Source organism: Bos mutus, chromosome 10 (assembly GCF_027580195.1).
Source record: "Bos mutus isolate GX-2022 chromosome 10, NWIPB_WYAK_1.1, whole genome shotgun sequence".
In the NCBI taxonomy this organism is placed as follows: Eukaryota; Metazoa; Chordata; class Mammalia; order Artiodactyla; family Bovidae; genus Bos; species Bos mutus.
Genome location: NC_091626.1, coordinates 27,608,618 through 27,630,709, shown reverse-complemented (window position 1 = coordinate 27,630,709; position 22,092 = coordinate 27,608,618). Strand labels below are relative to the sequence as shown.

The following is a 22,092-nucleotide window of genomic DNA, read 5'->3' as shown; positions in this document are numbered from 1 at the left end:
AGTTGCCCTGTGGCATGTGGGATCCTACTTCCCATACCAAGGATTGAACCCGTGTCCTCTGCATTGGCAGGTAGATTCTTAACCACTGAACCACCAGGGAAGTCCCTATATTCTTTTAAATATTCTTTTCCATTATAGTTTATCCAGGATGTTGACAGCAGTTCTCTGTGCTATAGTGTAGGACCTTGTTGTGCATCCATTCTAGGAAGAGTTTGCATCTACTAACCCCAAGCTCTGAGCTCATCCCTCCCCGACTCAGCCCACCTTGGCCACCACAGGTCTATTTTCTACATCTGTGTATCTGTTTCATAGATAGGTTTATTTGTGTCATATTTTACATTCCACATATAGGTGATACCATACGGTGTATCATCATAGGAATGATGCTGAAGCTGAAACTCCAGTACTTGGGCCACCTCATGCGAAGAGTTGACTCATTGGAAAAGACTCTGATGCTGGGAGGGATTGGGGGCAGGAGGAGAAGGGGACGACAGAGGATGAGATGGCTGGATGGCATCACTGACTCGATGGACGTGAGTCTCAGTGAACTCCGGGAGTTGGTGATGGACAGGGAGGCCTGGCGTGCTGCGATTCATGGGGTCGCAAAGAGTCGGACACGACTGAGTGACTGAACTGAACTGAACTGATACGGTATTTGTCTTTCTCTTTCTGGCCTAGTATGATAATCTCTAGATCTATCCATGTTGCTGCAAATCGTGTTATTTCATTCCTTCTTATGTCTGAATAATACTCCATTGTGTATATGTGCCACATCTTTATCCAGTCGTCTGTTGATGGATATTTAGGCTGCTTCCATGTCTTGGCTATTGTGAATGGTGCTGCTATGGACATAGTGGTGCCTGTATCTTTTTGAGTTATAGTTGTACCTGGACATTTGCCCAGGAGTGGGATTGCTGGGTCATATGGTATTAATAGTTTTATTTTCAGTTTTTTTGAGGTACCTCCTGAGAGACTGTCCCTCAATCAGTCACTCCATACTGTTTTCCATAGTGACTGCACCAACCTACATTCCCACCAACAGTGTGGGAGGGCTCCCTTTTCTCTGCACCCTCTCCACCATTTGTAGTTTGTAGTATGTCTACATTTCTTGTGAATTGTTGGCTCTTTGATTCATAAGAGCTCTTTGTATATTAAAGAAGTTAGTTCTTTGGCATATATTTGGCTAATATACTTTTTTCCCAGTGCGATATTTGTATCTTGACTTTCTGGTATTTCTAGTTTTAAAAGTCTTTATGTAGTTTTAAAAATAACATTTGAATTTTATGTTGAAGATTGCCAAAAAATAGAATAAAAAGTAAGCAATTTTCTCTTTACACTTCTCAGTTCCTTTTTTAAATTAAAATTTTTTGAGCCACCTAGAATTAATTTTGGTTTGGGAAATGCATTCAGCTTTCTTTGTTTCTGTGGCATCTCGTTGCATTGCTAACATCATTCACTGAATAGCACATCCTTCCCCTTCCCCCTGCCATTTGAAATGCAACTGTATCTTATGACAACCCTTCATATTTACTTGGATCTATTTCTGATCTCTCCATTTTCTTTTACTGATCTGTTTGGTATTATGCCAGTAGTGTCTTGCCATACAAAATCTACAGACTTTGATATGTCTTAATATCTGGTAGGTCTATTTCTCTATCTTTATTTTTTTCAGATTTTCACTGTTTGTTCACTCATGTTTAAACTCTCCTAGCTGAATCCTTACCACCGCCCCCCCACCCCCAACACAGTTGTTATTTGCTGTTAGTCGGATTGCCCTGAGTTTGTAGATTAAGTCAGGGAAAATGTGTATCTTAATATCACTGAAGCTTTTTCAAGAATGAACTGCATTTTCTCTTTAAGATTCTGTTTAGCCACGGGGTGGACATCTACGAAAACATGGATGAGCATATATAGTAAGTGGCTCATTTAGATTGCATGAAATGGTTGTTCGCTGTTGCTCATTAACAACGTATGGTTCGGTGCACTGTGCAGAGCTGCAACGAATACGGTACATAAGACCGCACTGCCCTGGATCCCAACACATGCATCTGTAATCAGATGATCTGTGTCTCTGATTTCTCACTGAATAAAACCACATCTTTGGCGTATCCCAGAAGTCATCAAAATGTCTCTATCCATTAAAAAATATTACTATTATCCCTGTTTCCAGACTTTACAGCCACTTAGTATATTGTACTTAGATAAAATGCTGGGCTGCAGGGGAGGGCCAGTCCTGGGGCATGGTCCTGCTGAGAGGATAAGTTGTACCCACCCCGGCAGTGGCTCTTTAAGAAAGTCACCCAGGAGGCAGACTGCTTTTTCCAGTTCCCCTTCCCTGCCTCCTTTTTCTTTCCATTTAACTTGATTTTAAACGTCTGTCTCTGTCCTGCTTTCTCCTATTGATGGGTCTAACCTAATTGTTTAATCACATTAGTCATGAACAACAGGTAATGTATTTCTGAACTTGACCCACAATGCCAATAATGTACTGCCTCAGCCACTATTGGCTCTAATTTGGCTCTCTGTGCTGAAAAGTGTCTCAAACTAAGGTGCCCACCCCGTGGTCAGGGCCTTACTGAGTCTAATGGATAGAATTTGATCCTGGCCCAGCTGGTCCCAATCTCAGTGGAGGCTACTGTAACCCTCAGTGTTCTATTTGTGACCGCATGGACTGTAGCCCACCAGGCTCCTCTGTCCATGTGATTTCCCAGGCAAGAATACTGCAGTGGGTTGCCATTTCCTTCTCCAGGGAACTTCCCAGCCCAGGGATGGAACCCGAGTCTCCTGCATTGCAGGCAGATTCTTTATCACCTGAGCCACCAGGAAAGCCCTGTTACGTGACCCATTATTGCTTTATTTTTCCAATTAATATCTGACAAGTTCAAGTTCAATAGATTCGGAGTATAAAACACCAGAAGTGCAATAACTTACAAACAGTGACATACTACACTTGGTTACTGGAGCAGAACGAGGTGGGGACCTATACCGCATGTTGGCGGGGAGGGTGTGTGTTGGGCCTGGGGAGCCCTGAGAGCCGTCACAGCAGTTCTCTTTGCTGGCCTCCTTGCTCTCAGCCACAGAGTGTGGCAATGTTGTTTGGAGGATTGATACAATCCAGCAGACAAGAATCTGATTGGAAATCAGTTTTGTCCCCCTTGAACTGTGACGGCAGCTGAAGTCCACCAAGACCCTGAGGGTGTCCCTGGCTGGAAAGACTAAGGAGAGCCTGAGCTGACCTGAGGAAATCTGGTTATGTGCTATTTAGGTCTGAGTAATACAAGCTCTTCTACTTCTCATTTTTTCCGTGTTCTTTCTAGCCCTAAGCAAAGAAATGTTTCCATCCTCATGTCAGGCCAAGAGATGACAGCACTGGGCAGGTCCCCATTAAAGCCATGAACTGATGCTCTGAACCCTGAGCCCAGGAGGGAGGCCACCCCTAACTTGTGCTTGTCAGGGCCTGTTTGTGGTCCAGGCACTGAAGGCCAGCTTGCTTGGGAGCTGAGGGACTCAGAGTCGGAAGGCGGGTGCCAAGCTCATCTGGCCCCGGAGTAGTCTGAAGGCACCCCGAGGAAGCTTTGTCCTTAGGCTTTGCAGCCAGACAACCTCAATTCTAGTCCCAACCCAGCCAATCAGAAGCTGTGTGACCTTGGGCTGGTTATTTTACCTCTCTGGGCTTCAGTTTCCACCTCTGTAAAATAAGGATTAAAAAAACACCTATTTGGCAAGACTGCTTGAAGACTGCATCCAGGTCATCGTAGACCCTCAGTGAGCAGATAGTATCAGATTAGAAGAGGCCTAATCTTTCCTCATACTCTGCAGCAGTGGTGGCTGGGAGGGTCAGCCAGAGTTCTGGTACCCCTTACAGACCCAGGAATGCTCTACTCAACTTGGGTAAGCTGATAAGCAGGTGGAAACTGAGCTTTCACACCACACATTGCTAGCATGGACCACCCTTAGAATCCCTCCATCCCTAGACGGCCTCTGGGCTGAGCAGAGAGTGGGAAATGAGACCCAGAGAGCTTGATTGCGACTGGCATATTCCTGGATCTGAGCAGAGGTGGTCTGGAACAGTGGACCTGGTGCCCTGTCCCATCCTTGAATGGAGGACCCTAATTCAGAATGGGTAATGTGCCCCCACTCCCTTTCTTGGTGAGACCACTGATGTCATAAAGCTCTGCAGTTATCAGCACCCTGGAGAAGTCAGGCCATGGTGGGAAATCTAACTGGAAGTTCAAAGTTACCTTCCCAGGCAGCCCCTACCTTGGGCTCCTTGGTATGTAATTGAACTAGAACCTCCCAGGCCTGGAAACATAAGTGTTACAAGGTGGCATTTCTAGAGTAACCTTGGAGGCTCTAGCTGACCTGCATTTGGCTTTGCTGATGGTGAAACTCTGGGTCAGTACAAATAGAGGCCAGAAAACCAGACTCACAGTGCTGCTCCTGGGAGGAGGTCAGGGGAGATGGCTTAGGTCCCTCCAGACTCTTGGTCCTGTAATTTCAGTAGCTTGTGACTAGTAGTTGCTCACCTCCCTGCATTCGCTGGAAGCAGCAGCTCAGCCTTGGTGGCACATTGGAACATCTGGAGAGCCTTAAGAACCCCTGATGCTTGCCACTCACCTCCAGAGATTTTGATGTAGTTAGTCTTTGGTAGGACCTAGATGTTAGGATGTTAAAAATCTTCCCAGATGATTCTAATGTTCAGCCAGGGTTGAGAGCCACTGCTAAAAAGGCAGGCAAGCTAATGATAATTAATATATAATTTATATGCCAGTTACTGTGCTAAACCCATCATCTACATTATCTTCTTGAATCCTCACCGTAATCCCCATTTTCCAGATTAAGAAGCACGCTCAGAAAGGCTAGGTGACTTTCCAAGGCCAGAGAGCAGTAAGCACTTGGCATTCAATCCCAGGGCCATCAGATTTCGAAGCCCAGGCTGGTAATCCTATAATAAATGACTACTTTTGAAAAGGACATCCTAGGTAGCCCTAGTGGTAAAGAACTCGCCTGCGAATGCTAGAGATGTAAGAGACACAGGGTCAATCCCTGGGTCAGGAAGATCCTCTGGATAAGGAAATGGCAACCCACTCCAGTATTCTTGCCTGGAGAATCCCACGGACAGAGGAGCCTGGTGGGCTACAGTCCTCAGGGTCACACAGAGTTGGACACGACTTGGTATACATGCAATTTGAAAGGGAAGATGGGGACATGTCTGGGGCAGGCGCTCAGTAACCCAGGCAAGCTTCCCCTGTGCCCAAGCTGAGATTGCCAGCCTGGTGCCGCCCTCAGCATCCTGTCTGGTTGAGCAGGAGCACTGGCAGGAGCACTGGCAGTCCAAGCGGAGTTGGCTGCTTCCCCAGAACCCAGCAGCATGCGGAGACACTCAGGGGGCCCGCCTTTTCATTTGGGAGAGGTGGAACGCAAGACCGTGTTCTCAGAGATGGTGACTCATGCACTGTTTCCCAGCTCTCCTAATGAATGGCAGTCTTTTAATGTGAGACACAGCATCAGATGAGATTTTTGTTCCCAGGGCAGTCGGGAGTGGTTGGGAATTATATTTTGTTCACCAGGTGTTTGGAGTTTAAAGCAGCCTCAGGAAAAAAAAAAAAAGTCAAGAGTCATCCATTAAAAAGGACCAGAGTCTTTTTATTTGCAGTTCCAGTCAATTTAGTGAAAGGCAAACCCAGCAGGTACCTGTTTTACTGGTCGTAAAAGGAAATTCGGCAGCAGTTATTCAAAAGGAGTTAGAGTTGTTTAAATCTAAAATTTAGGGATATGTGTATGTTTTAAAAGAAAATTTACAAGGCTTGGAGATTTGGGTTGAACTGTTTTTGATGAAAATGACATGGAAAATATTTTCCTTTCTTATTTTAAAACTTCCCCTTGGCTGTTTGTTTCCTAAATTTAGCAGTCAAGAAGAAATAAGCAAATCTAGGTGGAAAAAAAGAACAAACTGATGCAAGTCAGGCAGGTTTTCAAAGTTTAATTGAAGTAAGGGACTGAAAATAAAAGTCTCCAAAAAATGAGAAATAATTCTCCCCAGTTTATAGAGCAGAGTCATTCTTTCAGCTTAAACAATTTCAAGATATGATTGACCTTATCGGACATGGAAGTGCTGGATTTGCCACTTCCTGAAAACACAGACTAGAGGGGAGGCTGTTTCTTAAACAACACCAAGAACTCTCAGGAGGAGGCTGGAGGGCTGTGGGAGGCTCATCAGGCTGTTACTCACTAATCTCTTCAACAGTGGAGCTTACAGTGGCAGCTCGAGGGCCTCTTAAGTCACGGTCCAGATGGGGACTCCCCCCAACCCCCACCCTTCCTGAAGTCTGACACAGCCCTGCCTCCTCGACAAGGCTACTAATGCCTCACCCCGCTCTGGGCTCAAGTCCCTGGGCCAGATTGCAGAGACTAGCTTGAAAATCTTGAAATGGATGGCTTTCACCCAAACCGCGTCATTGCTACTGGTGGCCCATTTGTTGGTTTTTGTTTTTGAGTTTTGTTTCTTACTTTTGGAGAGTGGTTTTCTTTTCACTGGAAGGACCAAAGGACTGATATCTCTGAAGGTTTGTTTTTGAGCGAATAGCCAACTCAAACTGGTTCAAAAGAAAAAAAAAAGGTAGGTAGGTAGACAGATATAGAAAGATTAAAAAAAAAAACAAAACTGAATTTGGATCAGAAATAATTGGCTTCAGGGACCCCAAAGAATATCATTGGAGCTCTTTCTTTCCATGTCTTGGGTCTGATTAATTGTTCTTGGTTTCATTCTCCAGATAAGATTTCTGTGGGCAGGAAGACTCCCACTTCCCAGGCTTAGCAGTGCTAACAAAAAGACGTCATAGAAAAGTCTCAGGGTGGATTTTGATTATTGTTGTTATTCAGTTGCTAAGTCATGTCCAAATCTTTGCAACCCCATGGGCTTCAGCATGCCAGTCTTCCCTGTCCTTCATTATCTTCCGGAGTTTGCTCAAACTCAAGTCCATCGAGTCAGTGATGCCATCCAACCATCTCATGCTCTCCCGCCCCTTTCTCCTCCTGCCTTCAATCTTCCCCAGCATCAGAGTTTTTTCCAATAAGTTGGCTTTTTGCATATGTGGCCAAAGTATTGTAGTTTAAGCTTCAACATCAGTCCTTCCAATGAGTATTCAGGGTTGATTTCCTTTAGAATTGACTGGTTTGATCTTCTTGCAGTCCAAGGAACTCTCAAGAGTCTTCTCTAGCACCACAGTTCGAAAGCATCAATTCTTCAGCACTCAGTCTCAATTCTTATCAGCCCAGATTAAGTCAAATGACTGTTCTGAACCAGTCCCCTGTGTCTGGGAGTGCAGTGACAAGGTCAGCTTAGCCTGGGTCTTGTGCCCACCTCATGGTGGTGACTGAGGTATTGGTCAGGTGGGAGGGAAGTGATTAGCAGCCCTGCCAGAAGCATGTGAGTAAGGAGATCCCTAAAATGGGCAAAAACTACCCTGCCACCGTCTTGGTCGATTACAGTTCCAAGTGTTGTGTTAGCTGAGTGTGGGGAGTGTGGTGTGGGGGCAGGAGATGCTTGTGGTCATGACAGCTCATCACTCCATCACTCACATACTCATTAGCCATTGTCTTCGAGTCCCATTGGGTACTGTTCTGGGCTCCAGGATCCAGCATTAGATGAAACAGACAATCCCTGCCCTGGTGAAGGTTTTATTTTTGTGGGAAGAAGCAGTCAACAATATAACATTGATAAGCAAAATGCACATAGAATATCCGATGGTGCTAAGCACTGTAAGGAGAAACAGCAGGTGGAAGGATGGAAGGCAAGTGTGGGGCTGGGGTTTTACAGATGGTGGTTGGGGAAGGCTCACCAAGGAGGTGAGGTTTGAGCAGAGCCCTGCAGGGGGTGCAGGTGCAAGCTATGCAGACATCTGGGAGAAGAGCCTTCTGGAAAGAAGGCAGAATGAACAAAGGGGCGGAGGGGAAGGGTACTGGCAGACTCAGGGAACATTAGGAAGCCAGTGTGACTGGAGCAGAGCCAGAGAGGGGCAACAGTAGAAGCTGAGGCCAACAAGGGGACAGGGCATTGGCTCCCGGAGTCTCCTGGGCCATTGTGAGCTCTGGGGCCCGTCCTCAGGGAGGGCAAAAGCCACTGGGGGCCATGTGCTATGTCAGAGGTTCACTGTGGTTTTCTCATCAGATGATTTTAAGTAAGGTGAGAGCAGGGACACTGTCTAGGTATCCATTCACCCATTCATTCATTTATTCACTCACTCATTCATCCTTTTATTCAGTAAACATCTGCTTAATACCTACTATGTGCCAGGTGCTAGGAGCCCACAACTTAGTGCAAAAGAAAGAGACATAAAGCAAGATGTCAGTGGCTTGTGGTATAAGAATTCCACAGACAGCCCCTGTGCCCTCATCCACCTCCTGTTGCTCTTGCTGGCTCTGAGTCCAGCATCTCGGGTCCCTGAAGCTGATTGAGATATAGCTCCTTATGGTCCTGCAGCCTAGAGCCAAAGGATGCTTTACTCCTCGCCAGTGTGCTTTGTAGGCAGTGTGGCTGGGAGAACAGGAGACCACAGCTCACCAGGGCCTGGTTCCTGTGCCATCACAGGACTCTTGCCCCAGCCGAGGTAGGGTGGATGAGGTCCCATGGCCAGTTCCCCAGCCACTGGTGATCTAAGTTTGAGGATGGAGGCTTCTTCATGATCCTGCATGGCCATGCCCTGTGTGGGATGGGAGAGGAGAAGCGGGCAATCTAGATCCCTAGATTTCTCTTCTGGGAGCTGTCCTTTTGATTTCCATCCTCCCAGCTTCTTGCACAGTGTTAACACAAACAAGACTCTCAGTGAATAACCTGTTGCTTCAACACTAGTGGGATGTGCATCAACAGCTGCCTGTGGGACCCAGGGCTGGGGTCTGCATCAGACTGTGGAGCCGGGAATGGGAGGGCACCAAGGGTGACCCCTGGACTTATCACCTGGAGGACCCAGAGGGTGGGACTGCCCATGTCCGCCTCAGGAAGCACAGCAGAAGCAGCTGCTCTGGGGACTGATGAAGAATTCATTTTGAGGCATGGAGTTAGAGGTGGTCATGGCCCGGAAGTCTCAGGATCAAAGGCCAGGGCCAGAGGGAGAGGAGAGTTCAAGAGCTGGAGGGAAGTGAGCCATGGGGGGTGTGTGTGTACTGCTTAGGTGCCCAGGAGAAGAGCTCCGGGTGGTGACTGGGCTGAGGCCAGGGAGGGGCTGGGTGCAGAGTTCCATCTTACCCTTCCTCAGTCTCCCCTCCACTCAGCTGATTCAGGGCCACTGTTTCAGCTCCAGACCCTGTGGATGCTGGGTCAATGGGAAAGCAGAGCTGAGACCTCTGGAGGGAGCAGGCCTGTGTTTCCTTGGCGCCCTTCTTCACAAAGGTGTGTCACGGGTGAAGGGTCTAACCTCGGAGGAGGGTAGGACCATCAGAAGTGATGGTCTGAGGAAGGGAACAGTTGATGCATCTTTGAAGATGTGTAGCTCAGTTTTAGAGAAGGAAATGGCAACCCACTCCAGTATTCTTGCCTAGAGAATCCTGTGGACAGAGGAGCCTGGTGGGCTGCTGTCTATGGGGTCACACAGAGTCAGACACGACTGAAGCAACTTACCATGCATGCGTGCATTGGAGAAGGAAATGGCGACCCCCTCCAGTATTCTTGCCTGGAGAGTCCCACGGACAGAGGAGCCTGGTGGGCTGCCGTCTGTGGGGTCACAATGAGTCAGACACGACTGAATCGACTTAGCAGCACCAGCAGCAGCTCAGTTTTGAGGCCCCGAGAGGAACTTCCCTAGAGATGTTCTTCTACAACGTTCTCTGAGGCCCCAAGGAAACTTTGAATGAGGCAAGGAAGGCAGCAGAGGACAGTGTCAGAAGCAATCCTTCTTCTTTCTGGCGCAAAGAAGTGCTCAGTGGAGCTTTTCTGAATAAATGGATGGATGGATGAAGGAGTGCGTGGATTCAAGCATCCATAAAATGAATGAATGATCAGGTGATGTTTGGAACTTCTAGAAGTGTGTCCCAGTGCCTGGTAGATGGGTGGCTTTCGATCAATATTTTTGGGGTGATGGGTGAGTGTGGGATGAGGGCTTTGGGGTTTCCTGAGCCCACAGGGTGGCCATAAGTCCTAAATAAATAAGCATGGGATGGTTATTTCTCTCACTTGACTTGCAGGATAATTTGGTAACATACTCTCCCTATGAGAGCTTCTGCAATTTTTTTTTTCTTATTTTAGCTCCTCCACCATCAACTGGAGGCTGATTTCCATTTCCCTGACCCCTAGGCTGAGAAGAAGTGGGGGGCATAATTACCACCCGTTCTTTCCCCGGGTGGGAAGGACACAAAAGAACCCTCATTCTCACTTTCACAGTTGACAGCTTGGGTCCTTCTAGCAATTCAAGGTTCAAGCCAGAACCTTCTCCCTTTCTCTCTCCTTCCCTCTTCCTCCTCCCATGCCTCCTTCTCTCTTTCCTGAAATGGATTTTGAGTCCATGAGGACTCCACCCCATCTGCCCAGCCCCTGGCATGGCACCAAATCAGAACACCACAGCGCGGCTGCCACAGCCTCGTCACCATCTGAAGCATGTGTGTGGCATGAGGCTGGGCCCAGTGGACCCGAGGAAATCTCCCTCACTGGCTCTGACCTCAGGGAGCTCAGGACTGGCTCCTAGGAGGCGGGAACACTACAGAGAGGCAGCCCTAAAAGAAGCAGGCACTCCCTGGAGCTCTAGGTTCTCAGGGGAACGTGGAGGTCCTGGGCTGCTGGTGGAAGCCCCCCAGCATCACCTAACACATTGGTTTCCTCTCCGCAGGCCAAGCTGCCTTCCTGGGACCATCCCTCTAGACACTAGGCCTGTGGCGGGATTCTCACGCAGGGGTTCTATCTCTGGACAGCTCTCACCCACCTTCCTGCTGCCCCTGCGGGCCCACAGCTCCTGCCTGGTGGAGTCGAGATGGACTCACAGTTGTGATATTTCCGGGCACTCTAGGGACCATTGGGCAGCAGTGTGGCTCAAATAATGAGATGTCAGGATCCATCAACCCAACCATTCATCTCAGATGTGTCCTTCCCCAGTGTCTTTCATGGGGGGACTTTGGGAGCACAGAGCAGGGTGTGGCTAAGAGGAGGGGGGCTGGGCCACAGCAACCGCCATCCATCACTTCCCAGCACTTAGCACCTGGGACCCCAGAGGTCTGATGTGGGCCATTTCAACAGCAAGCACGAGTCCTGGAGAAGATGCTTCACCACCTATCCTCACAGGTGGTCCTCTGGGCAGAACCTTGTCCAAGCCCTGGGTGTTGCACTGATCAGGCACCTCCTACATGCCTAGCCCCAGTGTCAAGCCCAAGTTCATACCTAGAAGACTGTCCATCTGACGGTTGCTTGGTGACCTCCAGCCTGGTTGGTGGTCCCCTCAGTGGTCCCCTTATCTTGGGGGATCTGGTGCCCTCCAAAGTGTCACCATCTCCACATTCAGCAAAGAGCGCTGGTCAAGAGTGTGGGCTTCCGAGTCAGAATGACCAGTTTTGACTCCAGAAACCTGAGACTTACTAGCTCTGACCTTGAGCTTTTTTATTAATAGGTTTTTTTTATTTTTATGTTTTAATATTGATTTACTTACTATTTTTGGTTGCACTGGGTCTCCACTGCTGCACATGGGCTTTCTCTAATTGCGGCAAGTGGAGGCTACGCTTCCTTGCAGGGCTGGGGCTTCTCATTTTAGTGGCTTCTCTTGTTGCAGGGTGGGCTCTAGGCGCCCGAGCTTCAGTTGCTGCAGCACGTGGACTCAGTAGTTGTGCTGCACGGGCTTAGTTGATGCACAGCATGTGGGATCCTCCTGGACCAGGGATCAAACCTGTGTCCCCTGCGTTGGCAGGCAAACTCTTTAACTACTAGACCACCAGGGAAGTCCAATAGGCTTTACTTTTTAAGAGCAGTTTTAGGTACACAACATTGAGTGGAAAGTGCAGAGAGTTCCCAGATACTCCCTGCCCCCACATGTGGGGGTACTGTCTCGAGCCTCAGTTTCCTCACCTGTACAATGGGGGAAATAATAATCCCCTGCTCAGGTACAAATGAGGTGATGCTTGGCTCCCGCCTTGTCATAAGTACTTACCACGCAGTGGCTCCTTTGTCCTCTTGCCTGTGGCCTTTCTGATGCTGACCTTTGTCTCAGGTGACAGGAACACCCTCCAGAGGCTTTGATGAGAAGGCGTACCTGGCAGCCAAGCAGCTGAAGCCTGGAGAGGACCCCTACAGGCAGCATGCCTTCAACCAGCTGGAGAGCGACAAGCTGAGCCCTGACCGGCCCATCCGGGACACCCGCCATTACAGGTGTGGCCTCTGCTGTGCTGGTGGAGAAAGAAAGGTGGAGGGAAGCGCCGACCCCAGTTGGCTTTTCTTTGAGTCACATGGGTTTAAGAAATGAGGAGAATTTCCTCAGACTCAGTCCAGCTCCTGAGACATACAAACCCTTCCTATCTGTTGTTTTCCTGGCTCCTCTTAGTTTCATTGATCTCCTGAGGGTCTCCTGGCCAAGCCAGGCCACAGAGGCCCCTCAGTACCTCAGTCCAGAGTCCAAGCGAGAGTGACCGGCCAGGAGATCAGGGGGAGGTCTGCAGCAGGCGGGTGAGCCTGGAGTTCCTGGTGCCTGGCTGGTGGTGCCCGCGGGGCCGCCAGCCCTGCCTGCCCTGTGCAAACAGTAGGGTGCTGTGCACCACCCCACAGGCATCACTTTCCTTGCTCTCTGCCTGCCCCACTGCCTCCCACCCTTCCTCAGCAACTCCCAGAAATGCCTCCCGGTCTTGCTCTTTGTTCTCCCGGCGTGGTAGATGGGAGAGGCCCTAGACCAGGACCTCAGGGCTTGGAGGCTCCCCTGACCCAAATCTGGGCACTGAGGGGTTGGCCTGCATCCCCTCTGCCCTTCCCCGCATCCTCCCCGACTCTGAACTTTCTCTGGTGTTCACCAGGAAACTTAAGGGCGGAATTCCTCTTGGGGCTACACACATTTTAAAACAAGACTCCTCAAATCCAGGCCAGTGGTGGTTGGTGGAAGGCCTCTCCTCTTGCCCCAGTGCTTCTGCCCAGCCTTCTCAGAAGCCTGAGATGGATCAGGGGGTGCATGCGTGTGTGTATGTGTGTTTGCACACGTATGTCTGTAGGGGCAGCAAAGAAGGTGTTGGCAGTGGTGGGCAGGGCCTCCCCTGGCGGACCCTGGGGTGTGGGGTGAGCCACGCTCTTCCCCTTCCAGGCCACAGCTCCTGTTGGACCCCAGACTGTCAGGCCAGGTCCTGATGCAGCCCTGAATCCAGGGAGCCCCCTTGAGGGAGGTCTTCCAACGATACCTGAACTATGAGAGACAGACCTACCAGCATCTCAGAGAAGACCCCACCAGCCCCAAACTCAGAGCACAGATGAGAGACAAAGCTGTTCAGAGGCTCCTGGTCCCTAGGAGCCATGAATTCCTATCATCACAGATACAATTCCCAGAGAAATGCAGGGTGGAGAGGGTTGAAGGGGGCGGGTGGGAGAAGGTCAAGTCCACTGTCCAGATGGGGTGTGGGCAGGTTGGCCACCTTCAGGTGGAGAATGGGCATCACTATCCACATTCCCTCCTTCCTGGGCGCTTAGGATTCAGAGATACAGAACGGGGGCCCTAGAGGTCAGTGCAGGGGGCTGACCCCTTCTTCCAGGGCTCCCCATCTCAGCAGACCAAGCCCCTTCCAGCCCCCAAATCCACAAGCCTCCGGGAGGAGAGGCGCTTGGAACGCCTGGCTTCCCGGGCAGAGATGAACTTCTCCACCCCTCCTCCTCCCCTATACCCCATCTCGAGGGGAATTATTTTAAGGCCTCTCACGACTTCTCCTGTGGGGGTCCCAGGCTAGTGGAACTCCTGCCTGTCTGACCCTGTCTGCTCTGCTGGACAGGAAATGGGCCTGGGAATTTGGCCGTAAGCCGCTGTCAGTGGAATGAATGCTGTAATGAAAAAATGGTCGTGGCTGGAATAGTCAGGGAGCAATTGTAATAAAGAAGATTGCTATGAAAACCAGCTCTGCGGCTGCCTTCCCGCCGGCCCCAGGAGCACGAGTAAATGCATTCACAGAAGCATTCTCAGAAATGACAGCGTTGGAGGCTGGCGGGGATGGATTGTTTTAATTCCCTTTCCAGAAGACAGGGGAGCCAGGGGGCCCAAAATGTGGTGTCTGGAGAAGGTGGGAGCACAGAGCTGCTGGGGGAGGGAGTGGGCTGGGGGGAACTGCCTTTGGTGTCTCCTCAGAGACTTCAGTTTACCCCTCAGGTGCCCCAGGGACCCTGGGAAGAGCGAGGGCACCCTACTTGCTGTTGCCAGCCTGGCTGTTCACGCTGGCAGTGAGAGGGAGAGATTCACGGGAGGGCAGGATGCGGGCAGTTCCTCCCTAGATCCCACCAGATGTCAGGAGACAGGCAACAAGAAGGAAGAAGCTACAGAGACAAAGAAAGGCCATTTTCCCTCTTCTCCCTGCTGCCATTTTTTCTGTCTCGGCTGCTGCATCGGGCAGGGAGTTCTGTCAGTTGGTCCAGGTTGGTTCTGTCTGTGTGCCTACACACGTCAGAGCCTCCCTTAGCACGTCAGTGACCGTGGGGCTCCGAGTGATCCTAGGACTAGGGTGAAGAGCCCCTGGGCCTGGGAACTTCCCCCAGCCTGTGCTGTCCCTCCGGGGACTCCAGGCTGGACAGCCTGAGTAGGGTGGGCGTGGGTTTCGGGGGGCAGGGCCTGCGCCTGGCCTCAAGGGCAGCAGACTGGACAGAGAGAAGCCTCAAGCCCGGATGCCCCCAGGATGTCCCACAGATGCCCTGTGTGCTCTCTGCCCTCTCCTCAGTTGTCCATCCGTGTCCTACTCCTCGGACCTGCCGGCCACCAGCGTCATCATCACCTTCCACAACGAAGCCCGCTCTACACTCCTGCGCACAGTGAAGAGGTGAGCCCTGCCTCATCCCTCGTCTCGGTGGTGCTGCTCCCCCAGGCCTCGGGGATCTGCTGGGCCCTGGCAAGGGACACTGAGATGGGCACTGTGGCCAGAAAGCATGAAGACTGGTGGGCACTTGGGAGGGGGTTTCTGCCCTTCTGAGAAGCTGGGGTTAGTGAATCAGGGTCAGGACCCAAGAAGTCCAGCTGTTAGTGAGATGCACAAACACAAGGTCAGGTCCCCAGGACACGGGCAGAAACGCAGGGGCCAGGAGCCGATGGAGGCAAGGATGGAAGTGGGGCCTCACTTCCAGGTGGGTGGGTGCCAGCCCAGTGGGTACCTGAGAGCAATTCAGAGAGAGATACCCCTTCTGTCCTCCTAAGGTTGGCCCTGTGGTCAAGTTTGACTTCTAATCACCTGTTTCTTTAATGAACATAGATAAGAATAGGATTCGGAATGGAGTACCCAGTGGTATTCCAAGGATTAAAGAGGCTTGGGCTTTCTTCACGGGGAGTGAAGGAAGAGGAGGGCTGTTGGGAGGGAAAAGCTGGGGTGGGGGTGCTTTCTGAGAACACCCATCCTGACCCATCAGGTCAGAAGGAGCCTCACCAGCTTTCCAAAGCAGGCAACATCCAGGCCAGCAGGGATCTGGCCTTGTTGCCATTGTTAAGCCCAGGCAGCCAGAGCAGCTATGGGTCCTGCCTCAACTAAACTAGGACAGTCCCCACCCACCACCTGGGGTGAATTTCAAGTGCCCGAGGGTCCAGGCAGCAGGGTCGGCGGGTGCTTGGAGGAGCCTGAGGAACATCCTGCCCCTCAGTCACTGACCAGGGCAAGAAGGGTTTGCTAGCAGCTGCCTATGGCCAGTGTGCTGGCCCCCCGAGGTGCGGGGTGAGGGAGTTGATGGTAGGAAGAAGGAAGTAGAAGGTGGCCCCTAAATCTGGGCTCATCTGTCTTGGTCACTACTCCAGCGTCCTGAACCGAACTCCTGCCAGCCTGATCCAGGAGATCATTCTAGTGGATGACTTCAGTTCAGATCGTAAGTATCCATCTTCTTTTTTTGCACCACTTCACACCCCATTTCTCCAGAATGCTGAGGGAGGCACTCTTGAAATAGTCCTGGCCACCACAGGCTGATGTCTGTTCCTCACCGGGATCTTCAGTCTGTACTAAGTGCCTTTCCTGGCTCTGCTCCTTGGTGCCAAAGGAGTGGTGCTGCTTTGATGGGACACCAGTGGGATGACATTTAAAAAAATAAAACATCCACAGCATCCTTCATTATCACAGCTGCCGTGTGCAGAATATCGTCCCCACAAAATGGGCTTCCCAGGTGGTGCTGGTGGTAAAGAACCCACCTCCCAATGTAGGAGACGCAAGAGAAGTGGGTTTGATCCCTGGGTTGGGAAGATCCCCTGGAGGAGTGCATGGCAAACCATTCCAGTATTCTTGCCTGGAGAATCCCATGGACAGAGGAGCCTGGCGGACCGCGGTTCATAGAGATGCAAAGAGTCCGACATGAGTGAAGCAACTTAACACGCAATCTAGGTCAGAGGATGTTGGACTGGAGAGGTTGTTGGTACTCTGTGGCACCCCCTGGGGGTTATGCCACAAGTACAGGCATTCCTCCGTCTGTCCTGGGAGTAGGGGATGGGGAGATGACCTGTCCCCCATGGAGACGATCATACCTCGCCTTCCCCAGCCCTTTCCCTGGGCCTGGTCAAAGTATATGTGGACTGATATCCATATCTGAACAGTCTTGCTTCCTTCTCTCCACCCTCAGCCGAAGACTGTCTGCTGCTAACCAGGATCCCCAAGGTCAAGTGCCTACGCAATGACCGGCGGGAAGGTATGTCCTCGAAACCTGGGTGCTACTGTAGACCCATTTTGGTCTAGACTTCTGCTCCCTTTTGATGCCTTGTTATACCAACCGAATGAAGTCTTGCTGCATGCCTAGTGGCAAGACCAAGGTCTGCGGAAAGACCCTCCTGCTGTCTCGGAGCAGCCCTTATCACAGCATGACTGTAGGCAAGAAGCTCTACTTCTGGCACCTTAGTTATCTCTTCTGAGAAATGGGACTGATAATATACTCTTTCTGCCCTGCACAGTTATTGTAAGGATTAAATGCTTTGAGAAAAGCACAGGGCAATATAGAGCAGATATACTTGGAGCATCAACTATGGCATAGGATTGTGCATGACACTCTAGGGAACACAAAAGAAGTTTACACGTGGTCCCTGCCCTCGGAGAGCTTATTATGGATTCCAAGGCTGGTGTAAGTATGTAGGGGTAGGGAGCTAAAGGAGAAGGGAGTGATCTGGGAGGGAGCCTGGATTGGGTGAGGGTGTTGAGAGATGAATGGAGCGCAAGAGAGAGCATTCTAGGCCCAGAGACTCTGAGCAAAGGCATCAGTCAGGCCTGGGTACATGTAGTACTAACAGCCTCTTCCTGCCTTTCCTACCTTCTCATCTCTGCTCACATGCTCACACTCAGTCCTCATAACAGCCCTTCATCCTGTTTTACAGATAAAAGAACTAGGGTGTAAGAAGGTTCAGTAATTTGCCTGGAGTGATGAACTGAGGAGCCAGGATTTCACCCCCAGCCAGGGGGCCCACACTCAGAGCCAGCCTCTTAACCTTCCTTTTCTTAGTCTCCCTCCCTGGGAGAATCAGACCTGGTCAGCACAGGGAATGAGTGGGGTGAGGACAGATGATGGAGGGGCTCGAAGCCAGAGAAAGGCATTTAGATTTGATAAAGCAGAGAGCTCTGACTCCAGCCGGTCTTAGTCTGGAAGACTGTCTGCAAGTCATACAGCATAGTGCAGCCAGAGGGGAGCGCCCTGAGGTTCCTCCATGTTGAAGGGGAAAGGGTTTTGGTTTCTAGTTCCCCTTAGGTACCAAACCACACTTTATTGCCACTTCTGTTCACTAAACTCTTGACTGTTCATCACTGTGTCCCGAGAGCCCAGTGTCTGGCCTCTACATTGGGGAGGGGGGGCATTCAGAGGTTGATGGATGGGTGGATAAGAGAAAGGAAGAAAGAGGGAAGAAATCAGCAAATACGAAGAGAAGTTAAATCACAGTAACTCAGAGGAAACCTGAGCCCTAAGGGGCAGAGAGCCCTGAGCCTTTGAGGGGACGGCTGAGCAAACTGGCTGAGTCCCACCCAGCACCACCGTGTCCCTCCCACTTCAGGGCTGATCCGCTCCCGAGTTCGTGGGGCAGACGTGGCGGCAGCTGCCGTCCTCACTTTTCTGGACAGCCACTGCGAAGTGAACACGGAGTGGCTGCAGCCCATGCTGCAGCGGGTCAAGGAGGTAAGTCTGTCTATCCCTGGGGGAGCTCTGTCCCTCAGGACACGCCCACCATGTTCTTGGCATTGCGGGTGGGGAGGGTATGAACTGTCTCTGAGAGCTGGACAGGCAGAGTTGGAAACTACGTGATCTGCTCCCTCCTGAGGGACTTCATTTGTGGGTGAGCCATGGAACTCCTTCTGCGAATGGGTGGTGTTGTTTTCCTCCTGGGTGAGTGACGAGGAGTGGAGGGTGGTGGGTCAGACTGGGAAGCCTGTGAAGGAGGGAGGAGAGGACATTGTTCTCAAGCAGAGGGCCTTCCCATGCGCCCACTGTTCTTTAGAATGGGGAGGATTTGGACACATGGAACCAAGGATGAAGTGATTACAGCTCAACCATAAAAGACAGAGAACCCAATTTAAAAATGGGCAAAGGATTTGAATGGATGTTTCTTCAAGGAAGATAGACAAATGGTCAACAAGCACATGAAGAGATGCTCAACATTAAGTCATTAGGGAAATGCAAGTTAAAACCACCATGAGATACTACTTGATACCTCCTAGGAGGGCTCTTCAAAGGATGGACAGTACAACTGCTGGTGAGGATTTGGATAAATAGGAGCCTTTGTGCGTTGCTGGTGGGAATGTCAAATGGCAGCCACTTTGAAAAACAGACTGACAGTTCCTCAAAAGTTTAAATATAGAGTTACCATATGACCCAGCAATTCCTCTCTTAGATATATACTCAAGAGAAATGAAAACATACCCCATACACAAACTTGTATCCAAGTGTTCAGAGCAGTGTTATTCCAAAGAGGCAAAACATGAAACAAACTAATGTCTGTCAGCTCACGAATGGGTAAACAGAATGTGATACAGCCATACAATGGAATACTATTCAGCCATAAGAAAGGAATAAAGTACTGATGCGTGTTATAGTATGGATGAACTTTGAAAACCATGCTCAGTGAAAGAAGCCAGTCACAAAAGGCTATAAATTATATGATTCCATTTGTATGAGATGTCCAGAGTAAACAAATCTGAGGAAATAACAAGTGGATTAGTGGTTGTCAGGAGCTGGAGTGAAGGGAATGGGGGAGTACCTGCTAGTGGGTACAGGGTTTCTTACTGGGGTGATTAAAGTATTCTGGATTTAGATAGTGGTGATGGTGACACACGGAGAAGGCAATGGCACCCCACTCCAGTACTCTTGCCTGGAAAATCCCATGGATGGAGGAGCCTGGTAGGCTGCAGTCCATGAGGTCGATAAGAGTCGGACACGACTGAGCGACTTCACTTTCACTTTTCAATTTTCATGCATTGGAGAAGGAAATGGCAACCCACTCCAGTGTTCTTGCCTGGGAATCCCAGGGACGGGGAGCCCTGGTGGGCTGCCGTCTATGGGGTCACACAGAGTCGGACACGACTGACAGGACTTAGCAGCAGCAGCAGCAGCAGATGGTGACACAACCCTGTGAATACACTACAAACCACAGAACTGTACACTTTTAAATGGTGAATTTTATAGTATGTCAATTATGTCTAATAAAATTATTATATAGTGTGAATTATATCTCAATACAAAAACAAGTCTATAAAAAGGATAAAGTGAGGCCCCCACGGAACACTGTGAGACCATGGATGGTCTCCTCTGATCTGCCACGTCCCACAGTTTTGTCATCCTAAGACGGGGTGTGAACTGAGGGACAGAGCTAGATTCAAAGTCGCAGACAAGAGCATTTTGAGGGTCAGTGCAGACAGAGAAGAAAGAAGAGGCTCTGTTCCTTGTCCCTCCATGGAGGGAGAAAAGAAGAGAGCAGACATCCTACTGATGAAGGGCGATTAAGTTTTGCACGTGGTATATGATAAAAATCCACCACCACCACTCTCTCCACATCCCCCACCTCAGGAAAAAACCCTTTAGTAAAATTGGCATTACCCACCAATATTTTGGAGGTGGATTTGTGTCTAGGAGGTGATGAAGAGTATGAGTCTGACCTTGAAGTGGAGGTGGCATGAGAGGAGTGCCACCCAGGTTCCCCAGGGTCAACTACAACAACAGGGTCACTACCCTCAAGCTGCTGGTGGTCCAGTTGGGAAGACTCAACACCAACATGTGCAAAAATGGACGACAGTTAGTAAAACAACCATTCAAACCAGGAACAGAAAAGCCACCTCAGGCAACATCTGATTCGTTGTCCCAGGAATTGTCTGGATTATAATTGCGAGAGCAGCTTAAAAAGAGGAAGAAATCCTCCGCCTGCAGCAATCAGGAGGGCTTCATTGAGGAGGTGAGATCCCAGCAGGGCTCAACATGGTGTTAGAGGAAGAGGCTAGGAGAGCATTGTAGCTGTGAGACCCAAGTGGGACCTTCTGTGAGCCTGGTGTGGTGATGCAGGACAGCTCCTGGGAGCCTGACATGTCCTTCAGGAGGTGCTGGGTACCTCATGCCTTGAGAGAACTTCACCAAACAGGCAGTCGGGGCTTTTTTGACAGAGTCCCTGACCTCACACCACCTCATGTGTCCTCCCCTAGGACCACACCCGCGTGGTGAGCCCCATCATTGATGTCATCAGTCTAGATAATTTCGCTTACCTTGCTGCATCTGCTGATCTTCGTGGAGGTAGGTCCAGAGCATCTCCAGAAAATGAGACAGCATCTCCCTGCCCTTTACCTCCAGAAAATGAAAGGAGATTGTATAGAGCTGTGGAGTTGGGGACGAAGGACCAGAGCTGGCAGTGGGAGGCTCCTGGCATGATGAGGGCAGAGTCAAGCTAGTCTCCAATCTTTCCCTGCCCCCAAACGTTGACATATCCTTCTCAAATACAGCTAGCCCAGAGAGGATGGGCACGAGTCCTGGCAGAAGAACATGATATGACAACTATCTTGGGAGTGGGGAAGGGGGAACCCTCAACTTTGCATGGATTCCTGACTTGTACCCCCCAAAATGGTGTAGACCTGGCTGAATACAGTAGCTATTAACCACATTTAGCTATTGAGCTCTTGAAATGTGACTCCATTTTCAGTGTGAATTGAGATGTGCAGTAAGATAAAATACACACCAGGTTTTGAAGACCTAGTTTGAAAAATGTAAAAAAATCTCATTAGTAATTTTTTGTATTCATTATGAATATGATCATCAGTTTGAAATGATAGTATTTTGGATGATCTTGCATTAAAAATACATTATTCAAATTAATTTCATATGTCCTTACTTTTAGATATGGCTACTAGAAAAATTTAAATTGCATATGTGGCTTGCATCTCCAGCTTGCAAAGTATTTCTTTTGGACAGCTCTGATCTAGACTTTAGAGCCATGCTGTGTAGCCACTTTGGGTTTGGGCTATGTACATTTAAGTTAATTAAAATTAAGTAAAATTCAAAACTCAGTTCCTAAATTGCCCCAGCAGCACATTAAGTGCTCAATAGCCACATGTGACTTGTGTCCACCATGTTGGACAGGGCAGATGTAGGCCCCTTCCATCAGTGCAGCAAGGCCTACTGGGCAAGCGGCCCTAGAGAATCTGTGGCCAGGAGCTAATGAGCAGAGTGGATTTCCTCTCTGGGGCTCAGATTTCCAATGGACACAGTCTTTAGTTAGATGCTGAGGATGAATGGGAGGGAGCCAGGCATTTCTCCTTTGGGAAATCACCTCAGGACCTTGGCACTTGCTGTTCTCCCACCTCGAATTCCCTTTTCCCATCGGTCTGCATGGATCAGTCCTTCATTCAGGTTTCTACTCAAATGTGACCTCATCAGAGTCTTCCCTGGGTACACTTATTAGAATAGCATGGACATGTCTCCTGTCTTTTCTTTCTTTCTTTTGTTTTTTTAGCACTTTCACCCCAACT

At 49.8% G+C, this 22,092-nt stretch overlaps 1 protein-coding gene across 2 annotated transcripts in view; it reads left to right on the top strand.

Moving 5' to 3' along the window:
• The window catches only part of GALNT16 (polypeptide N-acetylgalactosaminyltransferase 16), a 102,668-nt gene that overhangs the window by 58,593 nt on the left and 21,983 nt on the right, over positions 1–22,092 (top strand). For both annotated transcript variants that reach the window (XM_070377659.1, XM_005905740.3), the window contains exons 3-8: positions 12,183–12,340; positions 14,866–14,964; positions 15,924–15,991; positions 16,733–16,798; positions 18,144–18,265; positions 20,776–20,863. In XM_070377659.1, coding sequence (XP_070233760.1) covers positions 12,183–12,340; positions 14,866–14,964; positions 15,924–15,991; positions 16,733–16,798; positions 18,144–18,265; positions 20,776–20,863 — 601 coding nt within the window. The remainder of the gene's footprint in view (positions 1–12,182; positions 12,341–14,865; positions 14,965–15,923; positions 15,992–16,732; positions 16,799–18,143; positions 18,266–20,775; positions 20,864–22,092) is intronic.